General features: G+C 33.0%; 1 protein-coding gene across 6 annotated transcripts in view; it reads right to left on the reverse strand.

The window, feature by feature from the left end:
• Cda5 (Chitin deacetylase-like 5) overlaps positions 1-16,414 on the reverse strand; it is a 129,151-nt gene extending 112,737 nt beyond the window's left edge. For 2 of the 6 annotated variants that reach the window (XM_076113085.1, XM_076113066.1), the window contains exon 1: positions 16,219-16,412. In XM_076113085.1, coding sequence (XP_075969200.1) covers positions 16,219-16,267 — 49 coding nt within the window. In that variant the 5' untranslated portion in view covers positions 16,268-16,412. Of the gene's footprint in view, positions 1-16,218 lie in introns of all 6 variants that reach the window. The other 4 variants (XM_076113110.1, XM_076113102.1, XM_076113075.1 and 1 more) reach the window with 3 other exon arrangements.
• Positions 16,415-17,198: the final 784 nt, after the last annotated feature.

Consider the following 17,198-nt stretch of genomic DNA (forward strand, 5'->3'; position numbering starts at 1 on the left):
CTAAAACTTCTAGTTCCAGTCTTTGTCCTATCGTATTTTGTTTCCCCCCTATTTGTTATTTCACTTATTTATATTTTTATATAAACGTATAATATATAAACGTTCCTGTGCTCGCTTATAGTCCAATTAAATGCTTACATTTAAATGTTTGCTTTTAAAATTCTGGGAAAGGGATATTCAATATTTAACTATTAAATTAATTAAAAACGTTCCTATTTTACAAGGAATTAAAATTGTACCAATGGCCGCTATTAACACCTAAACCCAGTCATGGATACTTCCTTAAATTAAATCAATTACATATCATAGGAAGTATTACATGTAATTGAACACTTTAGCGAAAGTTAAAGGATATCGGTAATGAATACTGTCTTTACATAGTATCTTAATAAAACGTATCGGTTTATAAAATGTATTGAGATGAATTGAAAAAGAGAAGGTGTTATGCCGTCCATAATTGGCGTTGGATAAGGATAAACTAAAGAGGAACTTTTAATCAAAGTGTTGCAAAAGATTGCAAAATCTGCGGTGACTAGCAATTTTCTTAAATATTGCCATTCTTTAACATATCAAACAATTAAAATAGGCATACTTTGCATCGATACATATTCAATTTGAGACCTTCAAACATAAAAACACAGCGTATACTCCATATTCATTCATTAAAAAGTGCCAGCATATTCTTAATGCAAAGTGATCTTGAAAAGCGATCAAATCTTGCGACACTTTTAAAGATGCTATTATAAAACCAAATACAGCTCAATTTAGTCTTTATATATTTAACTTAAATCAACACAAAAATCAACGTTTCGTCACTGTCACAACTGTGTCGACAAATGGTTCTAAATCAATTAATTTAGCATTTAGCGTCAAAATTGTCGTAGCCTTGTACCGATCTTTTATTAAGATGCAAATTGTGTCTTTGTTGCATCGACATCTTCTGATTGGTGCATTTTATATGCATCATGGAGACGACGAGTATTTGCAATCGCGGGTCGACACGATGACTTAAGTATTCGAACTCTGTTAGCCGGACTACAGATACAAGATGCTTATTGGCTGGCTGGTTATACGGTTGCAAAGCAGCGACAATTCGGAAAACAAGTTCTGTTTATTTTGTTGTTTTATTATTTTTGACAATTTCAGTACGATTAGTCATCGCTATCTAATTTTTATGGAACGCATATCACTATTTTTTTTACCCGTAGCGCTCTCACTACTGCTAGCCACATACGGGTTGGAGACTCTACCTACATAAACGAAAGAAATGCCATGTTTATTAAATAATTTATGATTTCATAAAACCGGTATAGTAACATACCGTCCAATTAAAAAATAATCTAATCAATCTTGAATCCACAACGATTATAGCTTACTATAAAAAAGTAAACCAATTTCCCTAGAAAAATTACGTATAATATCGCACCAACACTTCCAGTTCGCAACAAGGCGAGTGAAAACGCAACGACATCGACGCAAGCGCACACACACATACACACATACAAGTGACATTACGAGTAAAGCGTATGTGTGCGTTAACTCTTTCTTCATAGTTCAATATATTGATGCAAGCCTCGCTGCTGCTTAACGATTTATAACACAAAATAAAATTATTTTTAATATAACACTTGTATGAGAAACAAATTTTGTTTTTTTTCTTAACAGATATTTTATGATTGAGAAATTCTCATGTACTTGCTAAAATTTCTATCGACCTTTGACGTTTGATTCATAACATAAAAGATATATTTGTATTAACTGTATTCTAAACCTCAAATTTAAGTTAGCTGTACTGCAGTTAAAGTACTTATAATCGACTAATATTAGAACCTTTACATATCAGCAAATGTAAAACAAAAGTAGCGTCAGGTTCTATTTATACTCCAAATATTTTTCCATTCTAACCCGCTTTCATGTGCCACAAACTTTATTCTAACACAACCACTACTACTGTGGGACAAATTAATATAAAAAAATATTTAAATTAAAGTAAAATATTCTGTGTAAGTCAAAGGGTCACATGACACATCGATTAGCATATTGAGACACGAATAAGTTCGTGTATTAACAAGATGACGGTTCAGACCATGACATCTGCCCCTCACGGCAGACACGGCGGAAACAGACGTCCTCAAGACAGTCACGACAAACTCACCTTAACTCACTTTATTGAAGGTATTGTTTAAAGTTCAATTAAGTAGAAGTTAGAGGACCAGTTCCACGGGTTATAGTTACGTGTTGGATAAGGTATCTGATAGATAAACTGTGTGGAAATATACAAAAAAGTACTACTTGGTAAGTTCACCGGCACTCGTTAATAAGTCGGGAAACCGGCCATAGCGCAGAGTTTTGAAGGAGACTGGAAACCTATCTAAAAAATTACGGACATAAATATATGAAGTAATTATTTAAATACTTAAAATACCTCATTTTAGGTGACCACAATACTAATATTTAAACATATGACTATTTAGAAACAAAATTAAGTAACTTCAACCGCAAAAGTTGCGTCGATATTCATCTCGCGTATTTAATCTAAATCTCTTTATAATACGTGGTATGCATGATTTTATCATATTCATAGATTTATAGGCTTGGTTTTTGTTCAGTAGCTCTACAGATCAATCAACTTCGCACTGATAGAATATAAACCTGCGGTTTTGGCCTCAATGTCGTAACAGCCATACTGACTTGATTTCATTAATCTTGGGAAACTGCATTGACTAGACGTGTTTATCTAATAGATATAGTATTGATCAATCTATTGAGTGAGTTAATGGCTAAATAATATTAGAACTGTGCTTTAAACATTATGCTCTAGGCTGTATGAATAGATGAAGATGCTTTAATTATTATTTTGTAGAATGTAAGATTAGAAAATAATTTAATCCATACTAATATTATAAATTCGAAAGTAACTCTGTCTGTCTGTCTGTCTGTCTGCTACTCAATCACGCCTAAACTACTGAACCAATTTGCATGAAATTTGGTATGGAGATATTTTGATACCCGAGAAAGGACATAGGCTACATATCATCACGCTACGAGCAAAAGGAGCAGAGTACCAGTAAAAAATGTTACAAAAACGGGGAAAAATTTCACCCATTTGCTCTTATTGGATGCAAGCGAAGTTGCGCGGGTCGGCTAGTTATCTATAAAATTGAAATTCTAATCTCAAAGAATAATCAAGAGATCACAGTCAGTCTGTACTTTCATAGAGGTGCTGGACTACATGTTACATCAAGTTAAAATATAATTAAGATGACCATTTAAGGTCATAGACCCTTGTTTTATAATTAATAGGTAAAAGAGTAGTCTAAGTCTAAGTATCGATTTAAAACCCCTGGTCATTACCTATTCTGAACGACGGGATAAGTTGATAAGGTGCAACAGGATGTTAAATCTGATAGCTTTGATTATTACTATTATTAAAACTTAGTACTAAAATACTACCGTAAATAAAGAGCAGACATCGTAACACACTTTACGGTACATAATTACTCCATGTGAAATGAGGAATGACCAATATACACATGACAAGCAGAACGCAAGCACACAAGTTTGAGTGCACAAATACGCAAGTAATTATAAGTAGACAATAACCGTCGAACACATTAACATAACGGCATAAAACTTCCTTCCTCAGCAAACGGCACTTTCTTTCCTTTATTTAATACGGCACTAATTAATTGCGCAAGTGTATTGCACAATAGGAAATGCACCATAAGAAGCATCTTGATTGATACTGTGACTATATTAACTTTTCTCATGATATGTCATGGAAGTTGTTAGCGGAACTAGGTAGTCTAATTGGTTCTAGTTGCTTTCGCACTTAAAAAGCAGGAGAGTATGATTTCGAAACTATACAAGTAAATGAATTAAAACAGCTAGGCTTATGATATTAGCTTACCTACCCTTAGCTACCCTTATCCGTTCATGCATTTTTCAAACCCTTGTCCAAGTTGTATCTAGTTTTTAGAACCAGAAGGTATGTTCAGGTCTAATTTTTTTTTGTCAAATATTTTGATGAGATCATTGAACCAAAGATTCTTTGCGATTTATGAAGTGTGTGTTAATGACAGTATGAATAAAAGATTCATTGAACTTATTCACTTTATTATTTACCTTTGTTTGGAAAAAAGAATTCTACATAGAATAGTATTATAATTGCCTACACGATTTTCGGCCCTGTCAAATTGCATACTTCATTCCATTTGACCAAATTCTTAAAGTCATTTACTAACAATATCAAATTGATAAAATTAATTAGCAAAAAATAATTTGATGTCTGTCATATTGTTATAATCTACCTTGAACCAGGCATTTTTATGAACGCATCACGAATTTAATTTTAAAACCAATGCTGCAATATTTTTTTCTTCATTATAAAAACAATGTTAGTGCTAATAACGCACGTAGAAACAACTTTCGGCCTGTGATTTTACTTATAAAAGAAAATTACAAATCTCATATTGGTTTAGCCGTTTCAAAGATTAACTCCCGGCAAAACAAATTTCATCTCCATATTATCTAACAAGGAATTCAGCATTATTTGTTCAAGAATTAGCCAATTCACATTTGAATTGGAAAATCATTGGAACACCCGAATTGTGTACATAAATGTAGTAATTAGACGACAACTTACATAAGGCGAGCTCAGAAATACGAAAGTTGCCATTTCACCGGTGAACGATGTGTTATGTTATGGCTTACGATTTCTCACTGACTTTGCATACTGCCACTGGAGAAAGAATGGTCAATGAGAGAAAAAGATGGACGACTTTCCGTCTCTCTCCTACAATCTATTGCTAAAAGATCTCCTAGACATTTTTATAGTTTAGCTGTGTCAAGATGACTATCTTCATTCAGTTGAATCTAAACATTTGTTCTTTGATATCAATCATTTAGAAGCCATTAACCAGTCACACCCATAGCTTGACCCTGCTAAAAATTATTTCGCTGTGCGTTTAATATGAATACCATATCGATTACACTTATAATAATATTTTATTTATATATTATGATATCATTGTATCCTAAATTATGTTACAGTTGCCGCTAAATCCACCTACGTTTAGATGCCAATTTACAATTTTGATATAGCACAGCATAAAATACTTAAATATTTATATAAATTTCGCATAGAATAAGTTCTGCATCCATAGGTCATATATGACGCTGTGATACGTTATTTTACGCAGTATACCAAACGAATCAGATTGATTCACCCGTGAAATATAATAGAGCCTGACATTGGCGGAAGCCTTGACGTAGATTACTAAATCTAGTTATGAGAATACGAACAAAATCTTTTATTGCACCACGGAAATGTAAAACTTGTTTTGTGGTCATTAAATTATATTTTTTCCTTCAATCGCTTGTTAATACTCTTATTAACTTGTCATAGTGTTATTTGTGATAATTATTTCAACGCCCATTGAATGGTTCAATATTGATTTTTATTTTACGCATCGATGGGCCGTACAATACGCGGCATAAATTATATTTATTTTGTTTGATTTAAGCCGACTGTACAGTTGATACACGCCTTAAAAGTAATATATAATATGAAATAGATACACTCATAGCAAATACAAATAAAAATTTTGAAGTTTCCTAAAATATGCCAACGGAATCATGCCACTTATTGTCTAAGTTAACATGCATTTTGAATAATTTGCGATACATCAATTTTAAAAAGACGCAAATGTCTTTAAAAATTCTCAATTCAGATATAAATCTGAACACGTATATTGCATTTATTTGACACAACAACACATTATATACTATTTTAAATAATACTGAATAATATTTATATAATATGTTTGTGAGGCCTTGAATGAATGAAGATGCTTCAAGCACCCGTCTCAGATCGCACGCTTGAATGTCGAGTGGACAAACAGTACACGATCACTATTGTACGATTCATTAGCACTCGACAAGTTGTTGTAGCTATGGTATTGAGGCAATAAAGACGTACTAATGACATGAGATAGAGCAAATATTTGAGTAAAAGATTTTACCACGGGATTAGATGGATAAGGTAAATCTCAAAATTATGGTTAAGCTTTTTAAAGTTAGAGTACACTTATTTTATATATATTGACTCGATTCAGATTGTATTGGAAAAAGATTGCCAGGAAAATAAAAATACTTTCTGATATGTGTTGATGTGAAACCTATTTAAAAATGGAAATTAGATATTGGAGTCACTTCCTTTTTTCATAAAAGTTTCTAGAATAAATTTATAAAAAAAGAGCTCTAATCTCCTGAATAAAATAGTTAATTTCCCGTCTAAAATAAATGAATAAACCACCTTAGAATAATCATGTGAACATTATAGAACCTTCATTACTTTACATTACTCTCATATAATATTTAACCCTACACGTTGAAATACCATTCAGGGCAAAATACGCACTGTTTCATACATTTCCGATCACTATTGGCATTGAAAAATTATGCCGGCAAGTTATTGTCATTACTCATAATAACTAACATAACAAGCGTCAGGAAATCGTTGTCATAAACCGTTCCGTTCTTACGAGTCTACTTTACTATCTGAATAATTATATGCCAATAACTTTGTGGCAGTAAACGAAAGTTGACAGGACAAGGTGTAAGTTTATGCCTTGTTGTAAATAGTTGTCGCTTATTTGCTATCGTTGGTCTGTGTTGTTGTCGTTCCTGATAATAAATAAGTATAGTAAGTTGAATTTACTGATGCCCAGCTTCTGAGGTACATTTAACGGTAGTTTATCTATTAAATAGCTTTTAAACTCATATGAAAAAACGCTGGAGAGAATGACTTCCAGTCTTCCCACGGTAAATAAATTGAGTCAGGTTATACCTATTAGCATCTGTGCATACATTTAAGGCATTTTATTTCGCTTTTGTCTTTGCCAGCAGCTTCAACCAATTATTGCGTTCTGTAAAATGCACTGGATGGAGGATACATTAATATAGGTTTTAATATCGATTTTTAATTATTGCTGTACAAACCGGTTCGTAATTCCAAGTGTAAAAGAGGTCCATTTTAAATTGAACTATGACATCAAATCATTCACATCCTGGAAACATAATACATTCATTGAATTAAACAAACGCATTTATATGCATCAGCTATTCTATCAAATTTAAGAGCTGATAAATAAAATCTGACTATTATATACTACACCTGCGCTACGTGTTAACCTTTGACTTAATGTGTCATTACAATTCATTATATTTACATTGCATTAAAATATAAACAAGATTTTCCATCTAGATGTTATATTATTCTTATGTAACGCCAATTTTTCGTTCGGATTCAGTTTTTATGCCAGTCAATAAAACGCTTCGGATAATCGTTCGATCATCTCGCAAAAAGTTGTCAAAATGTCAAACAATCATTAAGTTACGTGTCCATTAATCAGAAAAACGGAATCAATTTGTCGAAAAAATTCAAAGTAAATTCACGCGCCAATAGTTAAAACAACGATCGTTGTAAATAGGATTAAGTAATAGTTACGTAAAAGTGATTAGCCGAAATAATTAGTGACGGTGACATTACAACACGGTCAACGCGCTGGGTAATGCACCTGTTAGGGTGGAACAATGCGCCCGCGTCGAAGAAAGTGTTCACGCACACACACACACACATCATGACCATGAAAGTCCGCAATGAAACAATCAAAAGAAGTGCAATTCCGTGACTCGCTTTACGTCGGACAGCGTAAGTCGTTGCGCAATAGATGTAATCGAACTTACTTGTAATTTGTTGCAGGTTTCGTGGAGCAATTAATGAAACGCGTATGTTACGTTTGATACTGTAACTAGAATACGATAATCAATTCTTAAGTACACGAGACTGCCAAACCATTACTTTTGGTGTACGTTTAGTTATTCAAACTAGAAAACCGAAAAGTTATTAGATACTAAATAATATAGATATCTATGTAAAACCCACATAAATAGTCGGATTACAGGTTTAAACCTTTCTTTAATCAACCAGTTTATTTCATCTTAAACTTAAGTTACCAAATTTTCATGGCCGAAATTGCAGCGTAGGTACAATAAATCGAAAAGTTGACGACATTTTTATCAACAACATTAAAATATTTACGCAAACTTTGAACAAGATTAATTGAGTAAAGAATTACAAGACAACATTTATTTTGGTATAAAAGTAACAGTTGCGGATTGATTTACGATCTTTGAAGAAGGTTACTGAGGTTCTTGGCTACATACGTTCCAAATCTGTAGCCATTAGTGATTATGTCACGATATCTTCGCGAACTCGTTAACGTGCGTGAGAATCAAAACTGTATTTAATTTGTAAATGACGATGTATACACGACCTTAAATAAGGTATGTTACACAATAAGTTGACGGTTATGGCGGTTTGATTGATACAATTACGTTGGAAATATTAAACTTTCTTTTTTTACGGTGCTATATGGATAGAAAAGAATTTGATGGGGAATGATATAATGTGTTTTATTCTCACAGCCAGTAAATAGTAATTTTAATACTGCAGTATCAGAAATAGCATGTCATAAGACAAGCAACAATTTGAAATCGTTAGACGCTGGATAAAATTCAAGCAACCATCTAGGCCTACAGGTTTTTAGAACATGAACTAACTAACCTATTTGTTATAACATTACTTTCTGTAAATACTTCAACACAAGGAACTCTTTGCTCGATCTATTTTCTCTTTACTATAATATTGCTAAACCTTTGTCCTTATTTCCGTATGCATCTTAACACATAAGGTATACTAGATATAAGTGATGGAGTGGAGTGATCGAGTGATGGATTTTATACCACGTAGGTCTTAAGTGTACAATTTTCGGCTATTGCAAATCTATGAACCTGTTGCAATATTGTAATGTGCCATAAAACAATGCACAATTATCTACTCGTGACATATAAACGCACGATTATTATGCAAATGTGCCGTTTGTAAAACTTCTAACCTATTATATAACCAATAACTAAAGATAAAACCTATGGCTATCGATAGATTTGCGAAATGAACTAACAATAATAGACACCTACACTTAGTGTGTCCAAATTCATCAAAATAGTGATTTAATGTGATTAAGCAATGTTTATGAGGATATATTTAGATACAGTTACTTAAGGTGTGGGTCAACATGCTTTGACACTTAATTCCATTTTGAAATTGTGTTCGGGAAATTCTAACTTTATGTAGTCTGATTAAGTCTAGTGACAATTGGTAGTAAATTGACTGTACAATAACAAAGATTGTGTTGGCATTAAAAGTCGTGAAAGTACCGCTAAATACTAAAAACGTCGGTATTCTGAAGTATTTATAATGTTCGTGGTTTGAGTCCCAAATCTATAAAAACACTTCAAGTTTAACTATCCTTTTGTATTCAAATCTAACTCGCTAATAAATTTACGATGATCCAAACATTCCACAATTTACTAATTCAATAAACGTGTACACTCAAAAGTTCAATGGTACATTCACACGTACGATAAAGATACGGGCAATTAAGTAATTTCGTAATACATGTATTTACGACAATACCTTGAAGCAATGTACAAAGGCTACTTTGACCCTATACCGGGCTGCGTGAAGCAACAATACGCATCGCACATTTTAAGGTCAACTGCAGAAGAGTTTTCTACTATAGTTGGGCCTTTACAAACGTGCAAACTCTGACTTAATTAAAAGAATGACAAGAGTAGGACAGGGTGTAAGTGCGAGCGGGAGAGCCCGATTATGTGAAAACAGTATGACAACGAACAAGAAATTCTCTTGTTTTCTTCGGTATTTATTTTACGTAGCAGTGTGGTACGAAAAGGCTCAGGAACCTATATCAGATAATCGCTGTCGTCGTCTTTAGAGCATCGTTTTGTGTGTGTATTACTACACAGATGATAAATATAAAATAATTTGGACATCATTTTAATTTTAAGTTCTACTAGCACACAACGTGGTAAAATGGTTGCCTTTGCTGTTGGTTATGGTGTAAATAATTTATTGTTATCTAAAATCGCAATATGTAAAGAAGCTTCTTATTAAGCAATAAAATGTACAGGTTTCTAAGTAAATCTGCCTTTATAATTAACCATCTCATTGACTCCACTTTACGCCCACTCAAATTTTTGTATACTTAATCCTCTCAAATATTTATGATATACATGCATATTTAATATTTACAATACCAACATAAATTAAGTATACAAAATTTATTTTAAAATGCCTAGCACGGGCTCATGCAAATATTCTAAAGACAAGACAAATCTTCAAAAAGTATAACATTGCGCTGCTTGAAGCTACGCTACTTAAAGTCTTGAAGAGGTCTTTAGCCAAATAAATGTGGGAAATGCAATATTATGCTTTGGCTATTGATAAATAACTTTATGGCTATCACATGACAACATTGTCGTTCCTATTATTCGCTTGCAGAACCACTTTTGTCACACGCATACGTCAACGGTTCTCGTGTCCGCACAATGTACAAAATGGTCCAAGAAAAACTTAAAAAGCTTGAAACACAGGGTATCCTAGTTCAGGCACACATCTGGACATGATCTTGCACTCACGTCACTATAGCTAGCCAGTTGTCGATAGTGACAGAGAATCGCGCTATTGTTACCCCATGCTAAGCTTCTTCAATCAAAACGCAATAAAACAAACCAAATCAACAGATCTATTCGCAACCTTGACCCTTTCGACATTATTGTCACATATTAATGTTTTATTTATATATATATGCGTGAGCGTTATACGTCTTACTCGATACGTTATATAAGTAATTTATGGGCATTGTGTGACGAAATCATTAATAATGTGTTTTTTTGAAAAATATTGAGGAACTACTCATGAGACAGATTGCACGAGTTTTGTTTACACATAGAGATGAACAAATATCGCTTATTGTGATATGTTTTAGTTCTATTATAACTAATTTTGCATTTACCGTTTAATTACATTTTAACTGTGCCTCTTACACTTGATAGATTAATAACGCTTACATACTCGACACATTAAGCATACTGTTTATGCAACTAAAAAGTGTCTTCAAGAAACTACCAGATACAATTATAATTCTATTCTACTAAACAGTACTCCAACCCAGATTAATTTTTTAACAAATCGTGCAATGTTATGCAATAATCTATTAAATATATATCCCAATCTTCCACAATACATACATGCAAACATTTATAATTTTTCCTCGTTTAAACAGTTACATATTATCCAACAAATGCACGCGAGCACATTCTACATAAGCATTTTACTTACACCACTTTGTATTTACTATTAGTACTAATAACGGATAATGGAGCTTGCAAATAGATTTGTGTCTGTCATATCACTATGTCGGCTTAGGTTTGACGGGCTGATAGGCGTATGAAAGTGAAAATAATAATAGTACGCATGTGCCTATTATGGTGTCATAATTTGCTGGATTGTTTTAAGACTTAATTGAAAATGACAATGCGTTTGTCTGTTTACTTATCTTTCAATATTCTATTAAATAATTAGCCGATTGTTTGATTCCGATATCAATAGTTGAATGTTGAAAACAAAATTTCAGATAATGCGATCGTATTTTTTTTTATTTATACTGATTAAATTGTTTTGTTAGAATGTGATTTTAAATATCTTTACCTACATTTTCAAAGAGGTAACAAAACTACTTTTGTCCTTAAAGCTTGTATACTTTTAAAGGTCAAATAGTATTGCAAATCTATTGTCTAGTTACTAAATACATGCACCATTTTTGGATATACTAAGTGCTCTTGTGAAAGTGCTTAAATGCACTTGAATGCGTTCAACACGAAGTATTTCTAAACTTTGTTCAATTTACGGACATTGTTATGTACAACGAATCGCCGATTTCTAGAACTACATTTTTCTAAGCAGAATTTTAAATGCATCTTTGTTAGTATGTCGTTATTGCTTAAACAATATTTGCAAGTATAAAAAAATAAACTACATCATTTACAAAGGTTTAATAAATTATTCAAAATGTGCAATACTTTTTTAATCGCAAAGAAATAATTAATAATAACCGATGCAAAAGCAAATTCTAAACACATCCTCGCTGACCTAAAAATATATGCAATACACAACAGTCTAGTTATACCTTAAAGTTCTTGGCAAAGACTGTTATCATGAAATTACATTAGGGTCAGTCCCGCTCTCCCTCAAGGGAGTCTTAACCTAGTATTTTCGAGGAGTCAATGACCTAGATCGTATGTCGCCTAGATGTGTGCCTAGGACATACAGACAGACTCGCGTCGCATCACTAATGCTATGTTTGTGAAACTGCCACCAACCTTGGCCGACATTATTGGACATCTATTGTCGGATTTATGGTTATAAACCTGATGAGGCAAGTGACTACACCTTAGATTATGATTTTGGCAATAATAATAAATAAATTTATAGTAACAATATTTATTCGTGTAACGTATCAAAAATCAGTCTTATTATGCAACTTGGTTTGAATATAAGCTGCAACTAACAAACTTAAAAACGGAGTCTACGTGCTCTGTGGTAAAATTTTGTTTGAAACATTGACACAACTTTGAAATTGAAATGCAAAACCACATTCTTCCTATATTTCCTTCTATGAATTTTCCAAAAAAAATGCAACAACACAATTTACAATCACAAAAAATATTACAATACCTTGTCAAAATACTAAATAATACAATTATAAAAAAATAAATCAATTCTTTTTTTATTGCTTTTTTTAATATTTGAAATATGAGCTTCTACATTGCCGCACCCGTATCTATGGAATTTTAATTGCATAGTGTATGGACATCAAGGTTTCGCATTGATTAAGTCTTTATTCCCGTAGAAAACAAATATTTATGTGACAATTATTTATTCCAAGGTACTCAAAAACTTTTGTAATAATTTTATCGAAACAAGATTTGTCGGGTATAATATTATATTCTAGGCATAACTAATCCTGTCCTTAATTAATACTTTCATTAAAGTTACATCTCCTACACTAAACCGTATCTTATATGTATAGCAGGGTCTTTTACAAACATACAAACAACGGACACATAGTACAACGAAACCCGAAACAATTATTTGTCTTGTTCAATGTGGGAACCAACTCACTACCGGACACCACAACAACTGCGCCATTTGAACCGAACAACTCATACATCTCAAACCAATTAAAACCATACTCAAAACAATTACACAGTATTACTTCAACGCTCATATAACATAACATAACAGTACATAACTGACATCGCATCGCCATACATCGCTCGCATTACATCGCGATATCGCACCAACATGAAAGCGGTAACGCAATCGCTTGACCGACGCCGCGTGAACAGAAAGTGACCGTCATGGGTTCACTATAAAGTACAACAGTCGTTAAGACAAGTCGTTACATACATACATACAAACAGACATACACACATAAAATCACGCTTTGTTTCCATAAGGGTGGGCAAAGCGCAAGTGATAACAGTGTTACAAATTATGTCAAGCTATATACATATAAGAAACTTATTTCAATCTGTAGAAAAAACTGCTCATTTTGTTTCTTCAATAAACTACATTTCCTTCATACATTGCTAATCAACGACTGACTTTTAACATGCTCGAATACTTTGTCATACCGGGAAAAAGGATATGGGATTTTACGGTTCCGGCTAGATTTGAAACGAAATTATTCTTTTTCTTTTTTTCGATGCTAAAACCAAGATGGTAAAGGAAGCACCTTGTAAAATATTTAAATGATTAAAACTTGCGGAAATGTACCTAAAAACGCATTTAAACAAAATGAAATAAATATTTTTGTTTCTTAATATTCGTAAAGTTAAGCAACCTAGAAAACCTGAAAACTGAAATGAAACTTAGCATTTCGGTAATATAATTATGAAACTTACTAAAAATATGATTTCATTTTTCAAAAACTCACACCAAATACATACATCAAACTCTTGAACCAAGACTCAGTAAATCGAAAACGAAAAACTGGTGATAAATCCAAACGCATTGTGTACACGTTTTGTTGCAATTCACATTAACACAACAAAACCACCGAGAATAATCTCTCTATACGTATTAAGTAATAGTTTTCTTTGTACGCGTTTTCGTGAAAAATGCCCGTGTCCGTATCAATCTTACCGTTGTGGGCCAGCTTTTGCATATGTTGCGAAGACATTGTGAAATTTGTACGGTATTTGAGCAAAACACCGTGACTAGGAGCACAAAGAACTACAATATCCGGGGCACATCGGTTTTTCGTTGAAAGAATTTCGTGAATTGTGCTCTTGACATTCTTTCAAGATTCGTTTGAAGACTAGACTTAAGTTTTTTTTATCTTAAGTGGTTGGTGGTCCTTGGTTTTAGACCTTGTGTTAGTCCTTTATGTCTGAGGTCTTTGTCTAAGCAATTGCTAGATGATAATCATCGTAGCATATGTGGTATATAGTGCCGTTGTCTAGCGTGACGCTTGGAAGATAGTTAAACTACCGGAGCTTGTATGTCGGTTTATAAATCCTGGCAAGCATTAAAATATAGAGCTAACCCCATAGCTTTTACAAAATTCTTTTACAAATTTAAATTGAACTCTAATATTTATTATAAACCCATTGCTGTTTAACGAACATATTTTAAACTGAATGCATTGAGACTAGTACTTAAAAACATCGAGATAAAATCAAAATACAAACGCAATATATTATAACACTGTATTGTATTTTAAGCAGACAATAAGACGCTGGCCATTATATCAGATATTTACATTTCAAATTATAACATTCAGTATGAAAATGCGATATTTAGATACTATATTATTATATTGGTATTTATTATTCATTTATATTTTTTATTTTTGGCTAAATCCGGATTCTCACGTCGAAATTTGTAGTGAAAAAGTATAGGTAAGTTTTTTTTTTTATTTTGTGTCTTTTCGCACTTCTTACCAATGACATAAACCTGCGCTATAGATTATTGTGTTGACCTACAGATTTTATAATAGCATTTACGGGACATCATGACTCACATAATGTCATCTACCTTATAAGAATTTATTGACATAATTTAAGAATTTTCGCAGTTCGTATAATGGTAATTTTCCTAATCTTTATGTTTATTAGATTATAATTTATTGCGTGATTCTTTTTCAGATATTACGCCTCCTCAGTCTAGACAAGATATAGGTTTCAAATATATGTCATTATGCATTGATATAACATTGAATTATAATCAGTTTTTTATTCTAACTGTAACCTTAAAGCCTTCTCATGCATACGTAAAGAAATATTTATAACACTGATTGAATGATTAGTCTATTTTTACGCCTCATATTTTTTCTGGGTTGAATGATACTTTCGTAACAGCGCGACAGTTTTACTACGCTAAAACACGCAAACTATAAAAATAATTGTATTTCGTTCTATAAGGAAATACACAATTACATCTTAAGTTCAAGCAACTTTGAACAGCATTTACGTAATATTTATAACAATCAATATAACGAACTAATTTGTTTACAATCGCTCAAGGCGGTCGCAAAAAGGAAAACGAACGATCAATTTTCACCGTCTGTTACGCGCGGTTTACGTTCACGGTAGCGGCGACGCATGCGTTAAACATAAAACGGAGATTACGCAAAAAATAGCTCTAATTATAGACATATACTGCTGACAGTTATGCGAGTATTTTAGTTCAATGTTTAATGCATTGCTCAAGACTACTAGCCTTTTTCACTTGCCATTTTTCCCATGAGCGCGCGCTCAATGAAAACTCGCAGCTGTACGTATTACTATAGTCGGTACAACTGGTTAGCGAGAACGAAAGTGTTTGACAACAAATAAATTTATACTTAAAAATCGAAAGCGGTCGATTGATATGTTTTTATAACGTGTCTTTTTAATATTTATAAATGTTAGCATTGAAAGTGATATGTTAATGACCGAAATAGCAACCAATATTTATGCAATTTCGAAACTAGAGCCATTAAGTGGTTCACTATACGTATGGGACTTGATGTAATTTGCTTAGTAATTTGGAAATTCGCGTACAATATCAAGCGTTTGGAAAGTGTGTATGTATACGCGTGACATATCCGCGCGCGTGTTCACGAGACGGCTTCCTACATAATTGATTAATGTCGAATTTTCTGCAATTGATTTTCTACCACCTAAAAAAAATAATTACCATAATTCCTGACCTATTTAAATAAAATATTTGCTCCAAAATCTTACCTGTTATGATCGCTAGTGTAAAAAGCGCCGCGGCGCCGAAAGACCTCATGGTTGCAGTAGTTCGATCACAGATCACGGTGTTTGTAAAACGCAAGTCGTACACAACACAGGCACTTGTCACCACCGACGCATATTACACAGTCGACGCGCGAAAGCTCAGCGCGCGTGCGCGGGAGTGAGCGTTGCAGAGGCCTGCGCCTGCGACGACGCTGTGGTGGGGCGCTTGCGATACAATTGTTAAACTTGAAGGCTTGAGGGTCGGGTGATGGTGACGGCGACTTCAATAAGGCTATTAGAATATAGAGTACAATTGAGCCTTAATTGTCTTGAGGTTACTTGTGAAGAGCATGCGAAATTGCAACTAGTAAGACAATTTTTGTAATGATTGCAAATTTTGAATGAAATATTTTATAGTTATTCTGATATTACAGTTACACATTTAAAAATGAGAACAAAGGAAAATATTGAAACTGATTTATATTCTATCGTCTGTACCTAATTGAATTTATATACAGATAATAATAATAGCGAGTGACATATTACTTCCCATATGACAATGTATTATAGCCCTTTCTAAGCAAATTCGCTAGTACTGAGACCAATCCCCAAGGGTTACGGAAGTGAGCGAAATGTCAGGGATTTGGCGCTATAAGGCGGATATCTGAGCAGGGGTAACGCAACACATTCCGAATAGTCCACCACATCGCATTATTGAAATAACCACCTTGCTGCTGCAACTGCTGTAAGACAGGGGTACTAAACCCTTTTATTATGAAGAATATTTAAAAAAAAATTAAATTACTGACTATGACAAAATGTGTATGTTAAAAGGTGATTAAGGAAGTTACTCATTTCGAACATACTTTAAATAAAAAATTTGAAAATTACCTATATTGCTCAATCTTCCTCTTTATACGCAAAAATGTCCAATTTGTCAAATGGCATTTGAAATAAGTTAACTTGACAAAAGTATTGCAAAC

This window comes from Anticarsia gemmatalis, chromosome 1, assembly GCF_050436995.1.
Source record: "Anticarsia gemmatalis isolate Benzon Research Colony breed Stoneville strain chromosome 1, ilAntGemm2 primary, whole genome shotgun sequence".
NCBI classification, from domain to species: domain Eukaryota; kingdom Metazoa; phylum Arthropoda; class Insecta; order Lepidoptera; family Erebidae; genus Anticarsia; species Anticarsia gemmatalis.